The sequence below is a fragment of the Mytilus galloprovincialis genome, chromosome 12 (assembly GCF_965363235.1).
Source record: "Mytilus galloprovincialis chromosome 12, xbMytGall1.hap1.1, whole genome shotgun sequence".
NCBI classification, from domain to species: domain Eukaryota; kingdom Metazoa; phylum Mollusca; class Bivalvia; order Mytilida; family Mytilidae; genus Mytilus; species Mytilus galloprovincialis.
Window position 1 is genome coordinate 68,739,457 of NC_134849.1, and position 25,236 is coordinate 68,764,692.

General features: G+C 33.0%; 1 protein-coding gene across 1 annotated transcript in view; it reads right to left on the reverse strand.

Moving 5' to 3' along the window:
• Positions 1-6,351: 6,351 nt before the first annotated feature.
• The window catches only part of LOC143055150 (uncharacterized), a 360,248-nt gene continuing 341,363 nt past the window's right edge, over positions 6,352-25,236 (reverse strand). Inside the window, exons 20-22 of the mRNA XM_076228292.1 lie at positions 9,925-10,196; positions 8,896-8,923; positions 6,352-7,436 (exon numbers count right to left, since the gene is read on the reverse strand). Coding sequence (XP_076084407.1) covers positions 6,352-7,436; positions 8,896-8,923; positions 9,925-10,196 — 1,385 coding nt within the window. The remainder of the gene's footprint in view (positions 7,437-8,895; positions 8,924-9,924; positions 10,197-25,236) is intronic.

Below are 25,236 nucleotides of genomic sequence, written 5' to 3' on the forward strand. Positions count from 1 at the left end.
AAGATGCATTTTAGACTGATTTTTATCATTCAAACTGATTTAATTTGAAAACGAGTGCATGGACCTCTATTTTTTAAAACAGCAATTTGTTTCATTTTGCAACGACATTATGTGACCCAAATTTTATAAAACTGTAAATAGCGCAATTTTTTTAATTTTAATAAACATGCAGCAAAAAATTACGTTTTTTCCTCTATTCATGAACATTTGATAAATATAGAGTTATTTCGGAATAAAAATTGCATAATTTTTAATGATACTTATAAAATACAGAAATTACCGATTATTTAACAAAAAACAATTTGTGTTTATCTTTTAAAGCAAAAAAGTTACGTCGTTCTCTCGAAAAAGAAAATACGGACACAAATCTGAATTTTGAGCAAATATACAAAATTTCGACCTCATTTTACTCAAAAAGTAGCACATGAAGGTATATTTTTTATGACATATTTGATTTAATCAGGTAAAAAATAGCCTATATGCAAATTTTCATCAACTTGTAAATACAGGTTCAAAACTGTATCGTATGCCCTTAAGTGCTCTGTAAGGTTCGCAAAAACTGGTTGTACTCTAAAACATGGCTAGTATTTATCTTGTATCGCTAAACTGACCTTGGACACTTCTACCAATACAGTATGGTAAGTAATGCAGTGCTATAATTTATCTTTTAGCGATAGGAAACAGTGCTTGGACACTTTTTTAAAACAAAACAAGTAAACAATGGCTAGTATTTGTCTTGTATCGTTAGGAAAAAAAACTTGGACACTTTATTACTAATTCAAGTCATCTATACCAATTACATTACGTTCATCGGGAGGAAGATATATCTCATAACGGTATCATGAAGATCACAAAGAGGCAGAAGAATCTACATTTCTTTATCTTTTTCGTTATATCCAACATACCTCAATACAATTTAACATGATTCATTGCAGAAGACTTTTTAACAATACCTTTTACCTCAAATTTAAATAAACTCAATATATATTCAATAATAAACCCTTCTTGTGATCTGTAGGGATTGGATGTAGGGGTCGTGCCATGCCCCGTACCAAACAATAAATATTCATAAATTGTCATGTCATGAAACGACTGTAACAAAGATATGTTTTACTAAATATATTTATTACTGGAGTAACTTTTATAAAATTATACAATGCAAATCTTGATAGAATACATAAGAAGAATCATTTTATATACATGGCAACAATAAATAAGTTGATCATTTATAAACAATACAGAGACAATGTACTCTTAACAACATGGTTCAATTAATAGATACTAGAACAAACCAGCGAAATCGCGGGCATTTAGAGCGTAGTTGAAAGTATGTAAACCATTGTATGGTAAATATTTGTAAAAGCTTTTATAACTGGATAAATTCAGGAAAGATATCAAAAGAACTTGTAGCAGAGCAATTTATCTAAGCCCTCCTCCCTTAACTTTTGGTTTATTTTTATTGTCTATTAATTTTCCATATACTATGAACACACATATGTTATAATCTCTATATGATCGAAGAAAAAGAAGATATTTTATTTTCCAATTATGGGCGCCAAAGTCCATAACGTTAACTTTACATCAATAAAATTTTCGGCCACCATTAGCGTCAAATTGGACAAAAATTTACCATAATTCGTCAAAATATCCTTATGGTGATTTGTCGGAGGTCCAAAATAATTATCGTTAATACCGTAATTTGGGGACAAAATTAACGTGATTCGTCAAAATCAGTCGATGTTTAATCGTCTAAAACAAAATTTACATGTTATCGTCATACACCAACAAATATCATTAACGTCATTTGGCAAGAATATTTACCGTTGTCGTCATGAAAGTATCCCCATAACGACCCTCATGAAAAAAACGTGTAATTTTCAATCGGAATTATTCAGTCTTTCCGGTTGCAAGAAGAGATTACTACTGCATAGCGAGACTGGCCGAGTAGTTACGATTGTGTAATTATAAACCGTCGTAAACGGAAGTCTAGTCTATTACTTAAAAGTCCATCAGATGACGGAAACAATATCCGGACGCCTTTACTCATAGCCAGAAATTAGTAGTGTTTTTGCTCATTAATATTCATAATATGTAAATGAGAATTGTATCACGTGATAATAGTTTGAACTGGACTCGCTTGATATCATTCGAATCTTTAAAACAAGGATATTATAAGTTACCCGTCACAGAGTCCTTGTTTATAATCACTCTGATATTTCTGTAAAGTTTTCAGCCGGTCAAAATCAAAACAATGAACGCGAATTAAGTGAATTTTTCGTGTTTTCATGGGTTTATTCTTCTTGAAATAGGGACATTTTAACTTTCAACGAGTTCAACGAATACACATACCAGGTTATGAATTGCTTATTCTTTGGAAAATCAAGATTTAAATTTTAACCGGCAACCTGATTTCCTAATTCCTTGTTAGCCAATTTTTAACACGAAGTTTGCAAATTTGAGGTTTCAGTCATTTTTGCCTTTATTTTATAGTACTGCAACGTTGAAATCCTTTCGCTTCGATTTTTGAAATAGCCCAGGAACCTTGATTTTTGCAACAACAGTCATTGTGTTTCGTTTAAATAGTGTATATTGTTGTGTATATTTATTTTCTGCCCCAGCAACCTGTCTATCACTTACATTTAAGTATAGTATAGATAAGAAGTTGTGGTATGAGTGCCAATGAGACAACTCTCTCATCCAAGTCCCAATTTGTAAACATAAGGCATTATAGGTTAAAGTACGGTCTTCAACACAGAGCCTTGGTTCGCATCAAACAGCAAGCTATCAAGGGCACCAGAAAAATACATGCTTTCTGTCATCTAATTATATTCATCATATTTTGATTGCTATTGCCAGGCTGATAAATTACACTTACATGGTTGTGAATAGTAACATAAAATTGGTACCGTTCAGGTATGTTAATAACACAAGAGTGCACACGCTGAAATGTCTCGCCTTCTTTACTAATCATTGATATTATGTCGATAGTCCCAAGTATAAAGCTTTATCAAAAACTGTCACATAAACTTAACATTAACCAAGATAACTAAACAAAGACCAATGAACCATGAAAATGAGGTCAAGGTCAGATGAACCATGCCAGGCAGACATGTACAGCTAACAATGCTTCCATACAACAAATATAGTTGACCTATTACTTATAGTTTAAGAAAAATAGACCAAAACACAAAAACTTAACACTGAGCAATGAACCGTGAAATTGAGGTCGAGGTCAAATTAAACCTGCGCGACTGACATATAGATCATAAAATATTTCCATACACCAAATATAGTTGACCTAATGCATAAAGTATTAAAAAAATAGACCAAAACTAAAAAAGTTAACTTTGACCACTGAATTATGAAAATGAGGTCAAGGTTAGATGACACCTGTCAGCTAGACATGTACACCTTACAATCATTCTATACACCAATTTTAGTAGACCTATTGCATATAGTATAAGAAAAACAGACCAAAACACAAAAACTTAACTATAACCACTGAACCATGAAAATGCCAGCTGGACATGTACACCTTACAGTCCTTCCATACACCAAATATACTAGCCCTATTGCTTAAAGTATCTGAGATATGGACTTGACCACCAAAACTTAACCTTGTTCACTGATCCATGAAATGAGGTCGAGGTCAAGTGAAAACTGTCTGACGGGCATGAGGACCTTGCAAGGTACGCACATACCAAATATAATTATCCTATTACTTATAATAGGAGAGAATTCAACATTACAAAAAATCTGAACTTTTTTTTGAAGTGGTCACTGAACCATGAAAATGAGGTCAAGGACATTTGACATGTGACTGACGGAAACTTCGTAACATGAGGCATCTATATACAAAGTATGAAGCATCCAGGTCTTCCACCTTCTAAAATATAAAGCTTTTAAAAAGTTAGCTAACGCCGCCGCCGAATCACTATCCCTATGTCGAGCTTTCTGCAACAAAAGTTGCAGGCTCGACAAAAACTAAGATATTGAGAAATCTGCTTGAAGTTACAATAATCATCTATAGATATACGATATAACAAAAAACAAATATACATCTTGACGTCAACATTTAATTCACTGGTAAATTATATTTTACTCTTTTTAATCAAAACTTATGAATAAAGTCATCATGATTGTGTAACACCTATATGCAAAACCTTTTGTGTTGATTAGTATTATAATATCACAGGATAAGTATAGCTAGGACTGAGTCAACCATGGAGATTGATTTATTTGGACTGAGTCAACCATGGAGATTGATTTATTTTTGTTATTACAAAAATATGAATTCAAAGTTCGCAGAAAAGTATATAAAAGGACAGAGACTCATGATGAATAATCATAGTAAATAAACGTTCAAATGAAATTATTGTTAACGAATGCTTACAATTTGAATAACATGATAACAAAGCAATGAAATATTTAGAGTAATAAGGAAAAAAAATCTATACATATAATACATAAACTACAACACGCTTCATGAACACCATGCAATGGCCACTAATCATGTTAATGAACATTAAAATAAAATTGAGAAAGAAAATGGGGAATGTGCCAAAGCGACAACAACCCGAACATAGAGCAGACAACAGCCGAAGGCCACCAATGGGTCTTCAATGTAGCGAGAAACTCCCGCACCCGGAGGCGTCCTATAGCTGGCCCCTTAAAATATGTATACTAGTTCAGTGATAATGGATGTCATACTAAACTCCGAATTATACACAAGAAACTAAAATTAAAATTCATACAAGACTAACAAAGGCCAGAGGCTCCTGACTTTGGACAGGTGAATTAAAAATTTAAATAAAAATGAATGGAAACATAAAAAAAAAATTGTACAAAATTGTGCTAAACTTGAGCTTAATTTTGAAACATTTGTTGAAAAATTACCTAAGCTCCCCTGTCGTCACAAAAAAAACGATCCCATGCCATAACAGCATAACACAACCTTTGAGAGGCTACATTTTAAGAAGAACAGTCAAAATTGTGTATCAGACCAATTTGTGATGGTCAGTCTGAATGCAAAGATGCTACAGTGTAGTTTTATCAACTCCCTTAAACATGATCAACCCCAAAAACTTGAAAGATTTGATCAATGTTTATTTATTCAGAAAAAGTTGTTTACACATTTGGATTATTTTTTAAGAATTTCTTGTGGGATTATACTACGTCAGTATGAATTGTTTTTATTACGAACCTATCTATTACGCCTGCTCAGTGTTTACAATGCACATTTCTTATATAGTTTTTCAATTCATAACCTTCAAACTTTCTAGCATATACTAACATACATTGCTGATGTGCATTTTGTTTTGTGTACATAATTATCAACTCTTTACATATAATCAAAGATGGTGACTTTCATTTATTTAAGAGGTGCACGAAATTTGTGTACAATAGATAATTATTGAGTGCATATATACTGAACCGCAAAAGAAACGTCGTAATTTTCAAAAGCCTTAATTTTCAAATACATTGAACAAAATATCTATTTCCTTTTGGTTTATGTAAATTACCTTTAAATGAAGCTAAGAGTATGTTTAAATCTCCGTTATGGCTGACTGCGTTCATTAATTCGGTCGTTCTTATAGGTCAGTGGGACACGTTTCGCAGTCACATTTCATGATGATAAGATGCACGTCGACTCCGTGCCTCTATAAGGGTATTTTAAAGGTACGAAGTTTTTGTGTCATCATAATCTGTTTGATGCAGTACTGATACCACGACTTGACCCACGATAAAGAGAACAGGCAATAGAACGTTTGAATGCTGGACAGCGACTTAAAGTCGTTCCAAATGCATTTAACTGCAATGTATGCACCACCCAACGTCTGCATGAACACCACAATGCAACAAACAGTACAAAAGACAGTTTACGTACTCAACGCTAATGGTGGACCTGAATTAAATAAATCTGTGATATGGTAGTGAAAAAGTTTATCAATGAACACTAAATGAACTGAAATGATGTTAAATAACAAGGGTATTTATACACCTATTCAATAAAAAAATATAGCATTTATTCTTCCATTATTTTTGCCTTAAATTACTGCCACATTTCTTTGCCGTTCAGTATATAAGGCACATTGAGTAAGAAAGAGCCTTAATTTGTATATCTATTTGTGTAAATGTTTTTTTTTTGTCTTTTGTGGATAGTTTATCATATTACATGTCCTTGCTTTAAATATCTGTGATAAAAATAATGGATTTGAAATTTGAAGTATTTATGTATTTTATTTGCTTTCAGTCATGAATATTTTTTAAACTAGAAAAAGTTGGACACAATAAATAATTTTAAAAACATGGTGTCATTTATATTCATTGGTTCAATAAAGCTTGATAGAGTTAAGATTTGTCACTTCTCTTTCCTTTCGGCGGCGGATCAGTTGGTCTGGGCTTTCTCTGTGCAGTTAATGCCACCTGCTTTACTGCCACAGGTATCCGAGATGGCCTTTTTAAGTTTCGCTGACGTGGTGTCTGTTTGTCAGATTTTGTTGTTGCAGAAAAATGCTTTACTGTAATCAACTTCGGAATTGCACCTGTACTCTTGTGTACCATTACTTCTAAGGCTTTGAGTGTGCTTGGATCAATATTTTCCATTACTTCTGAGGCTTTGAGTGTGCTTGGATCAATATTTTCCATTACTGCCACAGGTATCCGAGATGGCCTTTTTAAGTTTCGCTGACGTGGTGTCTGTTTGTCAGATTTTGTTGTTGCAGAAAAATGCTTTACTGCAAGCAACTTCGGAATTGCACCTGTACTCTTGTGTACCATTACTTCTGAGGCTTTGAGTGTGCTTGGATCAATATTTTCCATTACTTCTGAGGCTTTGAGTGTGCTTGGATCAATACTTTCCATTACTTCTGAGGCTTTGAGTGTGCTTGGATCAACATTTTCCATTACTTCTGAGGCTTTGAGTGTGCTTGGATCAATATTTTCCATTACTTCTGAGGCTTTGAGTGTGCTTGGATCAATATTTTCCATTACTTCTGAGGCTTTGAGTGTGCTTGGATCAACATTTTCCATTACTTCTGAGGCTTTGAGTGGGCTTGGATCAATATTTTCCATTACTTCTGAGGCTTTGAGTGTGCTTGGATCAATATTTTCCATTACTTCAGAGGCTTTGAGTGTGCTTGGATCAACATTTTCTAGTACTTCCTTCAAACACCTTGCTCCTTTCCCAATATTTACTAAAGCCTGTATAAGAACCCTTATTGTAGGTTTTACTGATCTATCTTCTCTCCATGCAAATAATACTTCCCTATTCTGAGCTGCCAAGTCTCTCGGATTCTTGTTCTTTATATTTTCCAAGATGGAAACTGATAATCCAAATTCAACACCTAGTTGGAAGAATACCTGACCAATTTGTGGAGCTAACTTATCTAGAATCTCATCTGTTGGAATAAAATCCAAGTAATCGGCAGGAATATCTGAAATACAGTAATGATCACAATAAATCAAAATAACTCTTAAAACATTTAAGATGATGACATGCCGTCAGCAGGGATATCTTATATAAAAGTAATTACTGAAAGAATAAAAGAAAACATAAATCAGCAGTTATATCTGAAAAAATGTTATTACTAAAGAAATAAACCCCAAATTAATTAGCAGGGATATCTAAAATTAAGTTATTACTAAAGGAATACCACACAAATATTCATTAGGAATATCTGAAATAAAGTTATTACTATAATAGGGATATTAAGCATGTTAAGGTCTGGGCATATGTTAACACGTGTATGCCTTGAAATAACTAAGACTAGCTATATGAACAATGTGATGTCTTTGGGCATCTATTTTTTTAGGAATAGGGTGTTGGTTGCTAATTCTATTTTTAAGTGATTTCCTTTTTCTTTGTATGTAAGTTAGCAATTATCGAACAGTTTGTTAAATAAACGGACAGTACTTGCTAACAATATAAACAAATAAGAACAAACAATCGGTGACTGTTGTGAATCATAATTTGCTTACACTTCTTAAGCGATTGAGACCTCCTAGCTTCTACTTGGTGGGTGCTCATATTGTTCAGTCCTTACTTAAGATATCATTGATATGTTAATAATTATAAATTTACTGTTAACAAAATTTAGAATTTTTGAAATACAAAGGCTTTTCTACCTCAGGAATAGATTACCTAATCTGTATTTGGCAAAACTTTTAGGAATTTTGGTCCTAAAAACTCTTCAACTTCGTACTTTATTTGTCCTTTTTAACCTTGTTTTTTCGAGCGTCACTGATGAGTCTTTTGTAGACAAAACGCGCGTCTGGCGTAAATATGAAATTTTAATCCTGTTATATATGATGAGTTTATTTATCTTATACTTTTTATGTGATTTAGACGACCCCCTACTTTGTGGTGAGTGCTCAGCTTTACACTTTACGCGATTTAGATCCACTCTCTTCTTCGTGGTTGCTCGCGTTGTTCAGTCTTACACTTCTTATGCGATTAAGACCCACCCTTTTCTTTGTGGGTGCCCACGTTTTACAGTTTAACACTTCTTACGCAATTCAGATCCCCCTTTTCTTGAAGGGTCCTCACGTTGTTCAGTCTTATACTTCTTAAGCAATTTTGATCCCCTCTTCTTAGTGGGTAACCTCATGTTGTTCAGTCTTTAGTGTTTTCTGTGTAGTAATGACACAGCATATATATTAGGAATAACATTTTGTATTTGTGCCAGTCCCACATTTTGTCTACAAAAGACACATCAGTGATTTTCGAATGAAAAAAAGTTATGTAGATTGTTGTTTGGATTTTCAAAATATCCATTTGACTCTATTCTGTGTTTCTTTGATATATAATTTAAGATTGTATCTTTGGTGATAGTGTTTTTAAGAGGGGATTTAGTGGCTGTGTGGTCTGAATAGTTAAAATACTGTATCACTTACCTGTTTCTGATTTTCTGACTCTTCGAACCTGAAAAAAGACAAGGCGTTGCATAAAAATGTTGTCAAAGTATATTGAAAATAATATGTCTCAGACCTTGACAAAATGTTCCACACTAAATGATTAGGAAAAAGTAGAAATGTAGTCAACAAGGGAGTGTGTGGCCAATAGTTCTCAACAGTGGCATTAAACACCAATCATTAAATCAATCAATCTATTTTATAGAACTATTGATAATATCTGATCAGAAAAAATAAATAATAATCACAACAAATATTCCCATCATTATGGGACACAACTGACTTTTACATTTTATGTCTCCTTCAGTGACCAGACTTTTTGTCCGAGTATCCTTATTATTAGATTTTAACATTTTTTTTTAAACAAAAGCTGTTATTTTACTTGGTATAGTCATTTTCCCAATAGAGATATATATATATATAGGCCATTGAGATATTTAACACAATCAGTTCAGTGCTGTTGAAACTAAATGTATGAATTCATTGTTAAAATGTAATTAGGGTTGAAAGAAATAACTTATGTACATGAAAAGTATGGTTGCTGTAATACAGTAATAGCAACATTTCTTCTGTCTTTAAAAAAAAATTTGGTAACTTTGTGCTTGTTTAGCTTTATAACTATTTTTATCTGAGCGTTATGAAGACGAAACGCACGTCTGGCGTATTAAATTATAATCCTGTGTGTACCTTTTATAACTATTAACACAGGTTGGTAACAGTGATCATGGTGATCTAACGAACATAAAAACATTAAAAGTATGGTTGTTGTATTTACAGTGACAGAAACATTACTTGTGTCTTTGAGAAGATGAAAATAGATAACTTTATATCCACAAAAACCTAACTTTGAGTTTACTGGTGATATGCCAAAAGCCAAAAAATAAATATAAATCTAAGGTCTAATTATCATTTTGCACCAATTTGGCTTCTAAAATTATATCAGATATGCAAACACATAAATTTTAATTGTGTTTAATAAAATTCATTTACAAACTGGTGTTATATTCTTACTTGACATAACAAATGTGATGATATTTCCATTTGGTTCAGAGCTTCTGCTAAGACTTTAAAACATCCCTTTACATTCTGTTCTTTCCATTTTGATAATACTAAAAACTTGGAAACCTCTATATTATCTGGATAGTTGTAGGTTATATCCTCCCATTTCTGTAACATTCCCAGATATGTTACGAAGCTGTGCATTTTGCTTGATGCACAGTGAATTGACAAGCGCAACAATTCGTTATCACTTGGTATCTGACTTAGCGCATCATCACTTAGACCTGAAACAAATATATATCACAGTTTTATCTTGTTAATCTTTTCTTTATATATGCAAATGATTATTTTTGTATAAACAGCTGATACAGAGATATGTGACACGTCTGTATGCAAGATTTATAGTATTATGCAAATGTGGTATAAAAATTGCAATACTTTAATGAGTCTTATGTAGACGAAACGCGCATCTGGCGTACTATAAGTTATCTACGTTCATATCTGAAGGGTGTACAGGGTACTGAAGGGTGTTAAAATATCCATATCTACGGATATGAACGTAGATAAGGAATTTATCCCCAGTCTTAGTCCGAATCGGGCGAGTTTTTTAAAATTCGGGTACAAAGTGTAACGCGAAAACAACGTTTTTTTCATTATCTAAAAAAGTTTTATTGAAATTTGGAAATTTTACATATTTTCTACGGGGTGTAGGGTACTACCTTTGGTAGAACCCTACAGGTAGTCAAACATAATTAAGACGTTTTTTAATACGGAGACAGAGAAACTGGATTGAGTCAAATTTGGCGCTCAATGTTGTGAGCGTTACACCATAGATGGTGTGGCGTCAACATGGTTAATTTGCATAGCTAGGTCAGTAGTCCCATTCCTTGAAAATGTGGCAGTCAAATGATGAATTTAATGAAATGAGTGTAAATGATCGGCATAATAGGACAAAATCGTTAATGAATTAAATATTTCATTACAAACATCATGGATAATCTACAGAACTCAATATTTCACAAGGAGCAATCATGGAACTAAGGAAGACTTGCGTGAAGTTCCCCGGGATAATGGTTAGCAACGTCCGGGGATATGGGTTAGCAACACCCAGGGGCTATGGGTTTTGTAACGACGTGCGTTAACCAATCAAAATCCTAGATATATACTAAGATATATACTAAGCCGGGGATAATAAATTATAATCCTTTGGTAACTATTTATACCACTAGGTCGATGCCACTGCTGGTGGACGTTTCGTCCCAGAGGGTATCACCAGCCCAGTAGTCGGCACTTCGGTGTTGACATGAAAATCAATTACATGGTCAATTATATAAATGTCTGGTCACAAAACTTAATTTTTTTCGCAAAACTAAGAATTTTCTTTTCCCAGGAATACTTACCTTAGCCGTATTTGGCACAACTTTTTGGAATTTTGGACCCTCAATGCTCTTCAACTTTGTACTTCTTTGGCTTTACAACTATTTTGATCTGAGCGTCACTGATGAGTCTTATGTAGACGAAACGCACGTCTTGTGTACTAAATTATAATCCTGGTTCCTTTAATAACTAAATATAATGTAAGCTAAGCAAAACATTGAAAGTCAATCATGAACTGTGAGTGAAGATTAATGTGAGAGCCAAATCTTCTCATTTAAAATAAGATATGCTAATACTAACACGGATGATTTCAAAACAATTCACTAAGCTGAACTGATACACCCAGCATTGTGGATTGGCCTACGCATATGCAACTTACTTAAATACAGAAAACCTATGAAGTTTATAATATAAATTTTGACTTTTTTCTAATGTTTTATTTGAAGTTGTAGTAGATGCATGAACCATGCACTTTAAGTTTAATTTGAAGTCTAAATAGCTGTTTTGGGGAATACAGATTAATTATTGATTTGTTATACAATTACCTGAAAAACTAGAGGCTCTATAGTGACCGTCGCTCACTTAGGTCTTTATGCATTATTAGGGAATAACATCAATTTATACCTATTACTATCAGAACAGTAGATTGCCTTATAACACCAACAAGTCTCATATACCATATCACATAGAAACAGTAGATGTCTCCTAATAAAACCTAATACAAGTCTCATACACCATACCACAGTGAAACAGTAGAAGTGTCCAATAGACAATAACTAGTCTCATATACCATACCACATTGAACAGTAGATGTCTCCTTATAGACAAAAAACAAGTCTCATGTATCATACCACAATCAGCTATACTAATATAGATACTAAGAGTAGAAAGGGAAATGTTCTACTTGAATGGAACACTCATTCTGCCATAATGGATATTTTGATATCATACGCAAAACTTTATAATAAACTATTCTAATTTATTAACAAACTAATAAACTAAGACACAATTGTATACACAGTATACTAGTATCATATTCACTAACAATTAAAACTCTTACATTGAATACATATGAAAATGATAATAAAAGTATCATTTGGCTTTCTAGGGGCTACTCATTAAAACTTACAATAATACTATAATCAAAATAACCAAATCAAACTAGAGGCTCTAAAGAGCCTGTGTCGCTCACCTTGGTCTATGTGAATATTAAACAATGGACACAGATGGATTCATGACAAAATTGTGTTTTGGTGATGGTGATGTGTTTGTAGATCTTACTTTACTAAACATTCTTGCTGCTTACAATTATCTCTATCTATAACAGTACTTTCTGTGGAAAATGTTATTGCAAATCTTCAAATTTTAAGAAAATTGTTAAAAATTGACTATGAAGGGCAATAACTCTTTAGAGGGTCAATTGACTATTTTGGTCATACTGACTTATTTTTAGTTCTTACTTTGCTGTACATTATTGCTGTTTACAGTTTATCTCTATCTATAATAATATTCAAGATAATAACAAAAAAACAGCAAAATTTCCTCAAAATTGCCAATTCAGGGGCAGCAACCTAACAACCGATTATCCGATTCATCTGAAGATTGTGACCTGATCAACAATATTACTTCCTGTCAGATTTGCTCTTAATGCTTTGGTTTTTGAGTTATAAGCCAAAAACTGTATTTTACCCCCATGTTCTATTTTTAGCCATGGTGGCCATCTTGGTCTGTTGGCCGAGTTACCCGAGACAATTTTTTAACTAAATACCCCAATGATGATTATGGCTGAGATTAGTTAAATTTGGCCCAGTAGTTTCAGAGGAGAAGATTTTTCTAAAAGATAACTAAGATTTACGAAAAATGGTTAAAAATTGACTATAAAGGGCAATAACTCCTAAAGTGGTCAACTGACCATTTTGGTCATGTTGACCTATTTGTAGATCTTACTTTGCTGAACATTATTGTTGTTACAGTTTATCTCTATCTATAATAATATTCAAGATAATAACCAAAAACAGCAAAATTTCCTTAAAATTATCATTTCAGGGGCAGCAACCCACCAACGGAAAGTCCGATTCATCTGAAAATTTCTGGGCAGATAGATCTTAACCTGATGAACAATTTTACTCCATGTCAGATTTGCTCTAAATGCTTTGGTTTTTCAGTTATAAGCCCAAAACTGCATTTTACCCCTATATTCTATTTTTAGCCATGGTGGCCATCTTGGTTGGTTGGGCGGGACATCAGACACTTTTTTTAACTAAATACCCCAATGATTATTATGGCCAAGTTTGGTTAAATTTTGCCCAGTAGTTTCAGAGGAGAAGATTTTTCTAAAAGATTACTAAGATTTACGAAAAATGGTTAAAAATTGACTTTAAAGGGCAATAACTCCTAAAGTGGTCAACTGACCATTTTGGTCATGTTGACTTATTTGTAGATCTTACTTTGCTGAACATTATTGCTGTTTACAGTTTATCTCTATCTATAATAATATTCAAGATAATAACCAAAAACAGCAAAATTTCCTTAAAATTACCATTTCAGGGGCAGCAACCTAACAACGAAATGTCCGATTCATCTGAAAATTTCAGGGCAGATACATCTTGACTCTAAATGCTTTGGTTTTTCAGTTATAAGCCAAAAACTGCATTTTACACCTATGTTGTATTTTTAGCCATGGCGGCCATCTTGGTTGGTTGGCCGGGTCACCGGACACATTTTTTAAACTAGATACCCCAATGATGATTGTGGCCAGGAGTTTCAGAGGAGAAGATTTTTGTAAAAGTTAACGCAGGTCGACGACGGACGACGACGGACGCCGGACACCAAGTGATGAGAAAAGCTCACTTGGCCTTTCGGCCAGGTGAGCTAAAAACACTACCTACTCAACATAATTTTAAATTTATAAAAATAAATTACCTAAATGATGCAATTTTAAGAACAGGTGAAAAATGTATTTTAGAACCTGACTGGTAGAGCCCAGACAGGTATAAATTTGAAAAATGAGAATACCTGCGGTAGTTCCCAACAGGTACTTTTAGAACCTGAGTGGTAGAGCCAAGACAAGTATGAATTTTGAAAATGAGGATTCCTGCGGTAGATACCAACAGGTACTTTTAGAACCTGACTGGTAGAACCCAGACAGGTATAAATTTTGAACAATTAAAGAACCTTAGTGAGCACGCTCACATACCCCACGTCCCCACATTGTCATTGGAGAAATTAAATAAGTATAAGAAAAAATATTGAATAATAATTTCCTGTCAATATACATAAAATTGAGAATGGAAATGGGGAATGTGTCAAAGAGACAACAACCCGCCCAAATAAAAAACAACAGCAGAGGGTCACCAACAGGTCTTCAATGTAGCGAGAAATTCCCGCACCCGGAGGCGTCCTTCAGCTGGCCCCTAAACAAATATATACTAGTCCAGTGATAATGAACGCCATACTAATTTCCAAATTGTACACAAGAAACTAAAATTAAAATAATACAAGACTAACAAAGGCCAGAGGCTCCTGACTTGGGACAGGCGCAAAAATGCGGCGGGGTTAAACATGTTTGTGAGATCTCAACCCTCCCCCTATACCTCTAACCAATGTAGTAAAGTAAACGCATAACAATACGCACATTAAAATTCAGTTCAAGAGAATAGTATGTCCTTATTATCTACAAAATTTCATGAAATTCTGTTGTGTGTTTTCAGAGGAGTTGAGATGACAAACTGTTGCAGAAGTACATTGAAGCAAATAAGTTCAAAGGGGCATAACTCCTAGAAAAAAATTGAACCGTAATTTCCTGTTGATATGCACATCTACATAGTATGTCCTTTTTATCTACAAAGTTTCATGAAATTCTGTTGTGTGGTTTGAGAGGAGTTGCGATGACAAACTGTTACAGTAGTACATTAAAGTAAATAAGTTCAAAGGGGCATAACTCCTAGAAAAAAAATTGAATCGCAATTTCCCGTCGATATGCACAACTACATAGTATGTCCTTATTATCTGAAAAGGTTTCGTGAAATTCTGTTGTGTGGTTTGAGAGGAGTTGCGATGACAAACTGTTGCAGTAATACATTAAAGTAAATAAGTTCAAAGGGGCGTAACTCCTAGAAAAAATTGAATCGCAATTTCCCGTCGATATGCACAACTACATAGTATGTCCTTATTATCTGAAAAGGTTTCGTGAAATTCTGTTGTGTGATTTGAGAGGAGTTGCGATGACAAACTGTTGCAGTAATACATTAAAGTAAATAAGTTTAAAGGGGCGTAACTCCTAGAAAAAAAATTGTATCGCAATTTCCCGTCGATATGCACAACTACATAGTATGTCCTTATTATCTGAAAAGGTTTCGTGAAATTCTGTTGTGTGGTTTGAGAGGAGTTGCGATGACAAGAAACAGGACTGACGGACTGACGGACGGACGGACGGACGGGTCAAAAACATTATACCCTCCGCAACTTCGTTGCGTGGGGTATAATGAGAATTCCTGCGGTAGATCCCAACAGGTACTATTAGTACCTGACTGGTAGAACCCAGACAGGTATAAATTTTGAACAATGAGAATTCCTGCGGTAGACCCCAACAGGTACTATTAGTACCTGACTGGTAGAACCCAGACAGGTATAAATTTTGAACAATGACAATTGCTGCGGTAGATCCCAACAGGTACAATTAGTACCTGACTGGTAGAACCCAGACAGGTAAAATTTTTGAAAAATGAGAATTCCTGCGGTAGATCCCAACAGGTACAAAAACTAACTTAATTATCACCCTTAATTAAAACAAAGCCTTAATTATTTACAAGATGTATTAATGAATTGGGGGAAAATAATTTCACTGAAATTAAGTTGGCAATACAAACAAAAATCAAAAATTAAAAACAAACAAAAAAATCACAAATTGTTATGAGTAGCCCCTTTAAAAAAAAAATAATGAAAAATAATTAACATTAATTTAAGGTGTAGCTGGGGAACGGTGGGTGAGCTGAATTAATTTTCAACAAGTAAAAATATGACTGCTAACGGTGCAATGCTCAAACAACAACTGACCATCCTATCAAAATTATATACAGATGTTTCTCTGATAACACCCATACTGTCATCATGCTGTTTCCTATCTATGATCTCATACCTATCCCTTAATCTCTTAATTAAAACAAACTGACAAGCTGACCTTAACATGAAATAAACATGAAAACCTGGGAAAATACAGACCTTAGGAATTTATCAAAATATGTATAAACTCTAAATTTAATTCTTTAAATTGCCATATAGTTAAAAAGTTGACACTGTCAATTGACGAATTAACGGTCGCAAAAAAAAACTGGTTATACTTGGACAGTAGAGTCGAAATTTGCGACCATCAAATGAACCAGTTGACGGTTTCAACTCTCCAACTACAGTACTATAATTCCCTTAATAGACTATCTCCAACAATGTAGACGAGTAGAATTCTTGACAAAAATATTTTTTGTTCATCTTGTATTGCTGATCAGTTTGTTTGTTTAGTTATTTCTTTAACTTTTGTAAAACTCAAAAGAGGATAACAAAAATCCTAATGTAAAGACAATCACTCCTATGAAGAGATACAGTCTACTAACTTTATCAGAAAAAAAATTACTTGTTTGAGAATCTTGCTTTGCTGATAATTTTTGTTATTTAAAATTTCCCTTTTTCATTATAATTTTCATCATATAAGGCAAAGATGAAGATCAAACCATGAAAAATTATCATTTGAACCATGCAATTAAGGTCAGGGACAGATGCTAATTGACAGACTGAGATATACACTATTTGACCATTCCATAAATAAAATATAGTTTCTTACAGTACAAAATGTAGTTGAAAAACAGAAAAAAAAATAAACACTTAACATTGACCTATGAACATTGAAAATAAGGTAAAAATCAAATGAAACCTACCTAACTGACAGGTACATCTTACCAAATGAAAAATGTCTGACTGTTAAGAGCACTGAACAATTATTTAATGCATGTTCTATATGAAGTCTTAGAATAAATCATATAACTTAAAATATTTTTCATATAAACAAAACTGTCTCTAAATTCCAATTAATATGTATAATCCATGATATTTTTTCTAGTGACAATGTATGGATCCTGAAAAGTTTAGCATTGATATATAATCCCTCAATATTACCAGGAATTATACATAACCCTTGAAAGTTTCAGAGATGATATATAATCCCTCGTCATACTTGTGATTATACATAACCCATGAAAGTTTCAGAGATGATATATAATCCCTCGACATACTTGTGATTATACACAACCCATGAAAGTTTCAGAGATGATATATAATCCCTCATCATACTTGTGAATATACATAACCCATGAAAGTTTCAGAGATGATATATAATACCTTATCATACTTGTGATTATACATAACCCATGAAAGTTTCAGAGATGATATATAATACCTTATCATACTTGTGATTATACATAACCCATGAAAGTTTCAGAGATGATAAATAATCCCTCAACATACTTGTGATTATACATAACCCATGAAAGCTTCAGAGATGATATATAATCCCTCGTCATACTTGTGATTATACATAGCCCATGAAAGTTTCAGAGATGATATATAATCCCTCGACATACTTGTGATTATACATAACCCATGAAAGTTTCAGAGATGATATATAATACCTTATCATATTTGTGATTATACACAACCCATGAAAGTTTCAGGGATGATAAATAATCCCTCCTCATACTTGTGATTATACATAACCCATGAAAGTTTCAGAGATGATATATAATCCCTCAACATACTTGTGATTATACATAACCCTTGAAAGTTTCAGAGATGATATATAATACCTTATCATACTTGTGATTATACATAACCCATGAAAGTTTCAGAGATGATATATAATCCCTCGACATACTTGTGATTATACACAACCCATGGAAGTTTCGGAGATGATATATAATCCCTCCTCATACTTGTGATTATACATAACCCATGAAAGTTTCAGAGATGATATATAATACCTTATCATATTTGTGATTATACATAACCCTTGAAAGTTTCAGAGATGATATATAATACCTTATCATACTTGTGATTATACATAACCCATGAAAGTTTCAGAGATGATATATAATCCCTCGACATACTTGTGATTATACACAACCCATGGAAGTTTCGGAGATGATATATAATCCCTCCTCATACTTGTGATTATACATAACCCATGAAAGTTTCAGAGATGATATATAATACCTTATCATATTTGTGATTATACACAACCCATGAAAGTTTCAGGGATGATAAATAATCCCTCCTCATACTTGTGATTATACATAACCCATGAAAGTTTCAGAGATGATATATAATCCCTCAACATACTTGTGATTATACATAACCCATGAAAGTTTCAGAGATGATATATAATCCCTCGTCATACTTGTGATTATACACAACCCATGAAAGTTTCAGAGATGATATATAATCCCTCAACATAATTGTGATTATACATAACCCATGAAAGTTTCAGAGATGATATATAATCCCCCGACATACTTGTGATTATACATTACCCTTGAAAGTTTCAGAGATGATATATAATCCCCCGACATACTTGTGATTATACATAACCCTTGAAAGTTTCAGAGATGATATATAATACCTTATCATACTTGTGATTATACATAACCCTTGAAAGTTTCAGAGATGATATATAATACCTTATCATACTTATGATTATACATAACCCATGAAAGTTTCAGAGATGATATATAATCCCCCGACATACTTGTGATTATACATAACCCTTGAAAGTTTCAGAGATGATATATAATACCTCGTCATACTTGTGATTATACATAACCCATGAAAGTTTCAGAGATGATATATAATCCCTCAACATAATTGTGATTATACATAACCCATGAAAGTTTCAGAGATGATATATAATCCCCCGACATACTTGTGATTATACATAACCCTTGAAAGTTTCAGAGATGATATATAATCCCTCGTCATACTTGTGATTATACATAACCCATGAAAGTTTCAGAGATGATATATAATCCCCCGACATACTTGTGATTATACATAACCCTTGAAAGTTTCAGAGATGATATATAATACCTTATCATACTTGTGATTATATACAACCCATGAAAGTTTCAGAGATGATTAATAATCCCTCGACATGCTTTTGATTATACATAACCCATGAAAGTTTCAGAGATGATATATAATCCCTTGTCATAATTGTGATTATACACAAACCCATGAAAGTTTCAGAGATGATATATATATAATCCCTCGACATACTTGTGATTATACACAACCCATGACAGTTTCAGAGATGATATATAATACCGTATCATACTTGTGATTATACACAACCCATAAAGTTTCAGAGATGATATATAATCCCTCGACATACTTGTGATTATACATAACCCATGAAAGTTTCCGAGATGATGTATTATCCCTTGTCATACTTGTAATTATACACACACCCATGCAAGTTTCAGAGATGATATATAATCCCTCATCATACTTGTGATTATACATAACCCATGAAAGTTTCAGAGATGACATATAATCCCTCGTCATACTTGTGATTATACATAACCCATGAAAGTTTCAGAGATGATATATAATCCCATCTCATACTTGTGATTATACACAACCCATGAAAGGTTCAGAGATGATATATAATCCCTCGTCATACTTGTGATTATACATAACCCATGAAAGTTTCAGAGATGATAAATAATCCCTGGACATACTTGTGATTATACATAACCCTTGAAAGTTTCAGAGATGATATATAATCCTTCGTCATACTTGTGATTATACATAACCCATGAAAGTTTCAGAGATGATATATAATCCCTCGACATACTTGTGATTATACATAACCCATGAGAGTTTCAGAGATGATATATAATACCTTGTCATACTTGTGATTATACACAAACCCATGAAAGTTTCAGAGATGATATATAATCCCTCGTCATACTTGTGATTATACACAACCCATGAAAGTTTCAGAGATAATATATAATCCCTCGTCTCACTTGTGATTATACATAACCCATGAAAGTTTCAGAGATAATATATAATCCCTCGTCTCACTTGTGATTATACATAACCCATGAGAGTTTCAGAGATGATATATAATCCCTTGTCATACTTGTGATTATACACAACCCATGAAAGTTTCAGAGATAATATATAATCCCTCGTCTTACTTGTGATTATACATAACCCATGAAAGTTTCAGAGATAATATATAATCCCTCGTCTCACTTGTGATTATACATAACCCATGAAAGTTTCAGAGATGATATATAATCCCTCGTCATATTTGTGATTATACATAACCCATGAAAGTTTCAGAGATAATATATAATCCCTCGTCTCACTTGTGATTATACATAACCCATGAAAGTTTCAGAGATGATATATAATCCCTCCTAATACTTGTGATTATACACAACCCATGAAAGTTTCAGAGATGATATATAATCCCTCCTCATACTTGTGATTATACATAACCCATGAAAGTTTCAGAGATGATATATAATACCTTATCATATTTGTGATTATACATAACCCTTGAAAGTTTCAGAGATGATATATAATACCTTATCATACTTGTGATTATACATAACCCATGAAAGTTTCAGAGATGATATATAATCCCTCGACATACTTGTGATTATACACAACCCATGGAAGTTTCGGAGATGATATATAATCCCTCCTCATACTTGTGATTATACATAACCCATGAAAGTTTCAGAGATGATATATAATACCTTATCATATTTGTGATTATACACAACCCATGAAAGTTTCAGGGATGATAAATAATCCCTCCTCATACTTGTGATTATACATAACCCATGAAAGTTTCAGAGATGATATATAATCCCTCAACATACTTGTGATTATACATAACCCATGAAAGTTTCAGAGATGATATATAATCCCTCGTCATACTTGTGATTATACACAACCCATGAAAGTTTCAGAGATGATATATAATCCCTCAACATAATTGTGATTATACATAACCCATGAAAGTTTCAGAGATGATATATAATCCCCCGACATACTTGTGATTATACATTACCCTTGAAAGTTTCAGAGATGATATATAATCCCCCGACATACTTGTGATTATACATAACCCTTGAAAGTTTCAGAGATGATATATAATACCTTATCATACTTGTGATTATACATAACCCTTGAAAGTTTCAGAGATGATATATAATACCTTATCATACTTATGATTATACATAACCCATGAAAGTTTCAGAGATGATATATAATCCCCCGACATACTTGTGATTATACATAACCCTTGAAAGTTTCAGAGATGATATATAATACCTCGTCATACTTGTGATTATACATAACCCATGAAAGTTTCAGAGATGATATATAATCCCTCAACATAATTGTGATTATACATAACCCATGAAAGTTTCAGAGATGATATATAATCCCCCGACATACTTGTGATTATACATAACCCTTGAAAGTTTCAGAGATGATATATAATCCCTCGTCATACTTGTGATTATACATAACCCATGAAAGTTTCAGAGATGATATATAATCCCCCGACATACTTGTGATTATACATAACCCTTGAAAGTTTCAGAGATGATATATAATACCTTATCATACTTGTGATTATATACAACCCATGAAAGTTTCAGAGATGATTAATAATCCCTCGACATGCTTTTGATTATACATAACCCATGAAAGTTTCAGAGATGATATATAATCCCTTGTCATAATTGTGATTATACACAAACCCATGAAAGTTTCAGAGATGATATATATATAATCCCTCGACATACTTGTGATTATACACAACCCATGACAGTTTCAGAGATGATATATAATACCGTATCATACTTGTGATTATACACAACCCATAAAGTTTCAGAGATGATATATAATCCCTCGACATACTTGTGATTATACATAACCCATGAAAGTTTCCGAGATGATGTATTATCCCTTGTCATACTTGTAATTATACACACACCCATGCAAGTTTCAGAGATGATATATAATCCCTCATCATACTTGTGATTATACATAACCCATGAAAGTTTCAGAGATGACATATAATCCCTCGTCATACTTGTGATTATACATAACCCATGAAAGTTTCAGAGATGATATATAATCCCATCTCATACTTGTGATTATACACAACCCATGAAAGGTTCAGAGATGATATATAATCCCTCGTCATACTTGTGATTATACATAACCCATGAAAGTTTCAGAGATGATAAATAATCCCTGGACATACTTGTGATTATACATAACCCTTGAAAGTTTCAGAGATGATATATAATCCTTCGTCATACTTGTGATTATACATAACCCATGAAAGTTTCAGAGATGATATATAATCCCTCGACATACTTGTGATTATACATAACCCATGAGAGTTTCAGAGATGATATATAATACCTTGTCATACTTGTGATTATACACAAACCCATGAAAGTTTCAGAGATGATATATAATCCCTCGTCATACTTGTGATTATACACAACCCATGAAAGTTTCAGAGATAATATATAATCCCTCGTCTCACTTGTGATTATACATAACCCATGAAAGTTTCAGAGATAATATATAATCCCTCGTCTCACTTGTGATTATACATAACCCATGAGAGTTTCAGAGATGATATATAATCCCTTGTCATACTTGTGATTATACACAAACCCATGAAAGTTTCAGAGATGATATATAATCCCTCGTCATACTTGTGATTATACACAACCCATGAAAGTTTCAGAGATAATATATAATCCCTCGTCTTACTTGTGATTATACATAACCCATGAAAGTTTCAGAGATAATATATAATCCCTCGTCTCACTTGTGATTATACATAACCCATGAAAGTTTCAGAGATGATATATAATCCCTCGTCATACTTGTGATTATACATAACCCATGAAAGTTTCAGAGATGATAAATAATCCCTCGACATACTTGTGATTATACATAACCCATGAGAGTTTCAGAGATGATATATAATCCCTTGTCATACTTGTGATTATACACAAACCCATGAAAGTTTCAGAGATGATATATAATCCCTCGTCATACTTGTGATTATACATAACCCATGAAAGTTTCAGAGATAATATATAATCCCTCGTCTCACTTGTGATTATACATAACCCATGAAAGTTTCAGAGATGATATATAATCCCTCCTAATACTTGTGATTATACACAACCCATGAAAGTTTCAGAGATGATATATAATCCCTCGTCATACTTGTGATTATACACAAACCCATGAAAGTTTCAGAGATGATATATAATCCCTCGTCATACTTGTGATTATACACAACCCATGAAAGTTTCAGAGATAATATATAATCCCTCGTCTCACTTGTGATTATACATAACCCATGAAAGTTTCAGAGATAATATATAATCCCTCGTCTCACTTGTGATTATACATAACCCATGAGAGTTTCAGAGATGATATATAATCCCTTGTCATACTTGTGATTATACACAAACCCATGAAAGTTTCAGAGATGATATATAATCCCTCGTCATACTTGTGATTATACACAACCCATGAAAGTTTCAGAGATAATATATAATCCCTCGTCTTACTTGTGATTATACATAACCCATGAAAGTTTCAGAGATAATATATAATCCCTCGTCTCACTTGTGATTATACATAACCCATGAAAGTTTCAGAGATGATATATAATCCCTCGTCATACTTGTGATTATACATAACCCATGAAAGTTTCAGAGATGATAAATAATCCCTCGACATACTTGTGATTATACATAACCCATGAGAGTTTCAGAGATGATATATAATCCCTTGTCATACTTGTGATTATACACAAACCCATGAAAGTTTCAGAGATGATATATAATCCCTCGTCATACTTGTGATTATACATAACCCATGAAAGTTTCAGAGATAATATATAATCCCTCGTCTCACTTGTGATTATACATAACCCATGAAAGTTTCAGAGATGATATATAATCCCTCCTAATACTTGTGATTATACACAACCCATGAAAGTTTCAGAGATGATATATAATCCCTCGTCATACTTGTGATTATACATAACCCATGAAAGTTTCAGAGATGATAAATAATCCCTCGACATACTTGTGATTATACATAACCCATGAAAGTTTCAGAGATGATATATAATCCCTCGTCATACTTTGATTATACACAACCCATGAAAGTTTCAGAGATGATATATAATCCCTCGTCATACTTGTGATTATACATAACCCATGAAAGTTTCAGAGATGATATATAATCCCTCGTCATACTTGTGATTATACACAACCCATGAAAGTTTCAGAGATGATATATAATACCTTATCATACTTGTGATTATACATAACCCATGAAAGTTTCAGAGATGATATATAATACCTTATCATACTTGTGAATATACATAACCCATGAAAGTTTAAGGAATTATATATTATCCCTAATTACACAAATTAACTGTAAGAAATACACTTACTCGATAGAGTACAATTACGTAAATATAGATACAAAGGTCAACAATTTATGTCTGAATCGTAACTCATGACCCATCTACACATTCTGAAGATATACATTTTGTCAAACAGGAAGTTAAAGTCTATGGAAAGGCAAAAAGTGTTGAACAGTAAGGCATCACCAGATAAAGCCTGCGGCAATATATCATAAGATTCATGTTGAAATCCTACATATAAGTTATTTTCCAAGAAAACATAAAATAAACATTAAAAAAAAGGAATTTGGACATCATACTAACTAATATTTTATAACTATGTCTGGCATAAATTTTAGAAGTTCGCTTTGAATAAATATGTGAACTTAACTACTTTAAATAAAAATTCGATTATCATACGA